The sequence below is a fragment of the Apteryx rowi genome, unplaced genomic scaffold, assembly GCF_003343035.1.
Source record: "Apteryx rowi isolate R43461 unplaced genomic scaffold, aptRow1 scaffold_2022, whole genome shotgun sequence".
NCBI classification, from domain to species: domain Eukaryota; kingdom Metazoa; phylum Chordata; class Aves; order Apterygiformes; family Apterygidae; genus Apteryx; species Apteryx rowi.
Genome location: NW_020448334.1, coordinates 1,492 through 6,471, shown reverse-complemented (window position 1 = coordinate 6,471; position 4,980 = coordinate 1,492). Strand labels below are relative to the sequence as shown.

Below are 4,980 nucleotides of genomic sequence, written 5' to 3'. Positions count from 1 at the left end.
GCGGGGCCAGGAGCCCCCCGGACGCCGGGGCCCCCCCGCTCCGGGGACACGGGAGCCCTGCTGCGGCGCCCGCACGGTCCTCGTCCCTCCTGGCGCCCGGATCCCACAGCCCCTATAGGTCCCTCTCGCAGACCCTGCCCGGGACAGGCCCCGGCAGCTCCCGCTTTCAGGCCCCTAYAGAAATCTTGTCTGTAGGGGCTTTTCCTATCGGCACCGAACATGCCCTGACTTCTAAACGCAGTTTTATTACATGTAAATGCTCATATATGGATCCAAATCCCCGYGGGGTTCCCAAAAACCGCCCGCCCCACAGCAGCCCCATCCCCACGCAGATGCTCTGCCCCGTACGGCCGCGCTCGCGGCGCTATACGGCCCCCGCTCTGCCGCCTCTCCCTGCCGTTGCTGCCGCACCGTCTGCCCCCTATACCGGTGTCCCCCCGCCCTGCCCAGGCACGTATGGAGCCCCCTGCCCCACAGCCCCCCACGTCACCTATAGATCCTGCTCCCTCAGCCCCTGCTCCCTATACCATGTCACTGCTAGACACAGCCTCGAAGCACCTACACACCTATGGTAACCCACTGTGCACCCTATAAACCTCTATAAACCTGTTTCCTATAGCTTTTTCCTACTAGACCCTTACAAACTTGGCTCTATAGGTTCCTTTTCCAGAGTCTCTACTGAGCTGCTCCATAAGTCTCTCCTCGGTCCCTACAGACCCGCCTCTATAGGTTCCTCCTCCAAGGTTCCTATAGACCCGCCCCATAGGTTCCTCCTCCAAGGCTCCTATAGGCTCCTCCTCCAGGACCCCTATAGACCCGCCCCTATAGGCTCCCTTCTCTAGGGCCCCTATAGACCCTTCCCCCCCAGTGCCCTATAGAGCCCTATAGACCCCCACCCTCCCCTCCGGGATTCCTCCCGCCGGGACCCCAGCAGCCCCCGGGGGCCCTATAGAGCGCCTATATCTCAAAGGAACGACAGACCCGGACCCTATAGGTTCCCCCCCGGCCGGGCCCCGGCAGCCCTCCCCCCCCCCGGCCCCCACAGGGCCCTCGGCGGCCCCCGCTGCCCTCCCCGGGCCCCCGCGGCGCCCCGGTAGCGCCCAGCGCCGCCGGTCCTCACCGGAGGCTCCTGTGGTCAACGGGGCCCGGGGCGAGGTCCCCTGCCGCTGCCTGTCAGGCGGATTATCGCGATAGTGTCGCGGATCGCTCGGGTCGCAGCCCCCTCCCCCTCTCCTACCGCCGACTCGGTCTCCGCGGCATCCAAGATGGCGGCGGGCTCCCTGCGTCCGCCTCTCCGCCCCGGCGGCGGAGCCCGCCCCTCCGCTGACTGCCATTGGCCAACGCGCGCGTCTGTTAGGAGAGCCCGCCCTCTGATTGGCAGCGGCCAGGAAAGGGCGGGGAGTGAGCCCGTGGGGCCCCGCCTCCTCCCCTTGCTGTCACTCAGCGCCGCTCTCCTTCCTCATTGGCTCAGCCACGGACCCGTCAACCCTCTGCTGTGTTTATAGACTAAGGGGCGGGGCGACAAGAGYCCACGCCCCCAAGCGGGAGACAAGGAAGTAAGAGGCCAGCCCAACCTGGGAGCGGAGGCKCCCTATTGGCCAGGGCCGCCGCCACTCACAGTGCAGCGCTCCCCGGCAGGCTCCCCCAGCGGCGGGGGCGGTGCCGCCACTGCCTCCGGGCCCCCATTGGCCAAACCCCGGAGGGGACCGCCCACAGTTCTTTTCTGAACAGCAATAGGCTGAACCATCAGATGAGAAAACCAATGGCCAAACGACGCACGGAGGAGGCGTGGCCAAGCAGCACTACCATTCACCAAGCTGGCAGTCAATGGGGAAGCAAATCAATGGGGAAGCAGCCAATGGCACGCGTGGACACACCCCAGGGGCGGGGCCAGCCAAGCCATGGGGGTGGAGCCTGCAAGCCTTGGGGTGTCCCCCGGGGGGGGGGGGGGGGGGGCTCCCCGGACGCCTGGGCCCCTCACGGCGCAGCGCGGCCCCACACGGCGCCTTGGTCCAGCAGCAGAGATTTATCGAGGCTGAAAAACCCGATCCAACTGCGGACGGAAGGGGGGGAAACGGCGGCTCCTGGCCCCCTTCCCGTGTGCCGGAGCCCCGTCCCGGAGCCGGAGGAGATCCTGGAGCCAGGGAGGGGGAGATCCCGGAGCCAGGGAGGGGGAGATCCCGGAGCCAGGGAGGGGGAGATCCCGGAGCCGGGGAGGGGGACGCTCCAGGGCTTGTCCTGCCCCGGCGCTGGGGAAGCCCCCGGGGGGTTGGCGCCCCCCCCCCCCCCGGCCCCAGGCAGGGCGGTGGGGGCGAGTCCAGTAGGAACGCATCCGGTGGGAAGCGCGTGCGGCGGCTCAGGAGTTGGTGAGGATCCCGCTCTTCTCGCTCTTCACCTTGAGGAACTCAGCCATGCTGGAGAAGTATTTCTGGTTGGCCTCGGCCACCTTCTTCTCGGCCGCCTGCGGGTTGACGATCTCCAGGCCCTGGGGAGGGAGAGCGGCTGAGTCCCGGCACCGGCTTCTCCCTGCTTCCACATGAGAAGGCCCATCCCATCCCATCTCATCTCATCCCATCCCATCCCAGTATCTCCCAGTCCCTGAACAGCTCTGGCGATGGAGAAACTGGGGCTGGCTGGAGGGGAACCTTCGCCCCAGGGAGGAGGAGGAGGCCGGGGAGGGAAGGAGCCCCCCGCCCCGGTCGCCCCCCCTCACCTGCAGCGGGGTGAAGGCCACGCTGGAGGCCGTCCCGGACGAGCGGTCGCGGATCGTCGACTTCCCGCCGTAGACCATGCTCTGCTTCTGCAGCGTCCGCTGGGAAGAGGGGGCCGTTAGCCAGGGGGGGCCCAGGGAAGGGGGGACGCAGCCGGATCCGGCTCCGGAGGGGGACGGGGAGGCCGCCCCCGCCCCCAGCAAACCCTCACCTGGAGGGTCTTGGAGATCCTGGCCTTGGTGGCCTCGTTGACCTGCGTCTGCCGCACGCGCCCGCTGCCCGACTTGCCCAGGTGGCCGAGGCTGAAGCCCAGGTCCTCCTGGTAGGCGTCTTCCTCGATCTGAGGGGACGAGAGCGCGCGGCGGTGACGAGCTGGGGCGGCGGCGGCAGCGAGGGGGGGGCCCCACCACCACCACCACCGCCGCCCCCCCAGGTCCCACCTCGCCGAAGCTCATCCTGTTGGCCTGCTTGCGGATCTCCGTCAGCCCCAGCCGCTCCTTCATCTTCCGGTACCTGGGGGGCGGAGGGAGCAGAGGGCAGCGCGTTGGGGGGGGGGGGGGACGCTCCCCAGGAGGCCGAAGTCCCCCCCCCACCTAGGGGAGACCCCAACGCTCACCTGCGGCCCCCCCGTTTCTTCCTCTGCCCGTCGAGCGGCGCCGGCAGCGGCTTCACCTGCTTCACAGGCGGCGGCTCCTGCCACTTGTCGAACTTGCGCTCGATCTCCTCCTTCAGGTCGTAGCCGACCTGCCGGGAGGGGACGGGAGGGTGCGGAGAACCCCGGGAGGGTGCGGAGAACCCCCCCCTTGCGCCCCAAACCTCCCCCGCCCCTCACCTTCCCGTCCTGGCTCTCGTGGAAGCTGTCCACCCGCGCCGCCAGGGTGCACTTGGCCGAGACCAGCCGCGCCGCCTTCCTCCGCNGGGGCTGCCATACCGGGGGCAGCGACTGCACGATGTCGCTGTGGTAGATGTAGCCGGTGTGGGGCAGCACGGAGGTGCTGGAGAAGCCCGAGAGCGTCTTGCGCTGCGCCCCCAGCAGCATGATGTTGCAGGCCGGCATCTTGGAGAGGTTGGTGAGGCCGCCGGCGATGCCTGCGGGCAGGCGGGAGGCGTCAGGCAGCGGCCCCCGGCCCCGGGATGGGGGGCGCGGCGGGCGCCGGGGGGGCTCACCCATGATCTTGGCGGCGGTGGAGGCGCCGACGATGATGGAGAGGTTGGGGGCGATGAAGGACATGCGSGACTCCACGTACTCGTAGATGCGGTGCTTGGACTGGTTGAGCTCCAGCGCCATGTCGCAGGCTTCCTCGATGCGCTCCAGCTCCTCCTCCGTGAGCTGCTGCCTGCGGAGCGGAACGGAGCGGGATGGAGCCCCGGCGTCCGGGCTCCGCGGCCCCCGGCGCCCGCGCAAGACTCACCCCTGGGTGGTGGAGGCCGTGACGCTCACCACCATGATGGTGGCGTTGGTGAGGATCTGCTGCACGTTCTCGTTGTTCTTGCACTTGTCCAGGCTGTTCCCCAGCTCCTGGGGGGGGGGGGGGCAGACGGGGCGGGGGGAGAGGGTTGAGACGGCCCCCCCTCCCCTCCCCTCCCCGGCATCCGGGCTCCCGGCTGCCTCTCTCCGGAGGCGGCAGAGGACCCAGGCGTCCGGGCCGTCTCCCCACTCCRGCCCCGCTACCTTGACGGTGCGGATGTAGTCCAAGGCATTGGGCACGAGGGACTCCAGCTCGGGGAAGCGCTTCGAGTATTTATCCCGGATGAACTTGTGGATGATGTCTGGGGGGGGACGATGGAGCCCCCCCAAAATATGTCAGCGCTGAGACGCGGCTCCCGGCACCACAGAGAGGGGGAAAGAGCAGCCTCCCCCCCCACCATTGGATGCTCTGGGGGCGCCGGGACATCCCCAGTGTCCCCCCAGTCCCTCGGCAGAGAGAGATGTGGGTGGGGAACCCCCCCCCCGTGGCAGCCGGCCCCCCCCCGGGCCCCCCCGGCACTCACTGAGCTCGTTCTCAATCTCCACGGTGAGGTTGTTGGCGTCCACGATGACCCTGTACTCCGGTGCCGCCTCCACTGGCCCCAGCACTGCCGGGAGGGGGGGGGGGGGGGGGGGGGGGGGCCGCACCTTCGGTGGCTTTGGGCTGCTTGCTGATGTACTCCTCGATCTTCTGCATGATCTCCGCGAACTGCGGGGCCACAGGGCGCTGGGTCGCGGCCGGAGACGCCGCCGCCACCGGCAGCAGCAGCCAGGGCCCCCACAGCGCTGCCAGGGCTCCTG

The 4,980-nt window shown here is 69.1% G+C and overlaps 2 protein-coding genes across 2 annotated transcripts in view; both read right to left on the bottom strand.

Annotated features, from left to right (window-relative positions):
* Window positions 1-1,334, bottom strand: part of CNOT3 (CCR4-NOT transcription complex subunit 3) — a 3,783-nt gene extending 2,449 nt beyond the window's left edge. The window contains exon 1 of the mRNA XM_026063892.1: window positions 1,238-1,334. Within this exon, the coding sequence (XP_025919677.1) occupies window positions 1,238-1,334 (97 nt within the window). The remainder of the gene's footprint in view (window positions 1-1,237) is intronic.
* Window positions 1,335-2,006: 672 nt separating this feature from the next.
* Window positions 2,007-4,975, bottom strand: PRPF31 (pre-mRNA processing factor 31; the record flags this gene model as incomplete). The annotated part of the gene is made up of 11 exons (XM_026063890.1): window positions 2,007-2,485; window positions 2,714-2,812; window positions 2,923-3,051; window positions 3,152-3,224; window positions 3,328-3,455; window positions 3,544-3,800; window positions 3,879-4,048; window positions 4,124-4,230; window positions 4,384-4,481; window positions 4,704-4,787; window positions 4,828-4,975. Coding segments are annotated over 11 exons (1,422 nt in total), but the record flags the coding sequence as incomplete, so codon positions are not given.
* Between the last annotated feature and the right edge of the window lie 5 nt (window positions 4,976-4,980).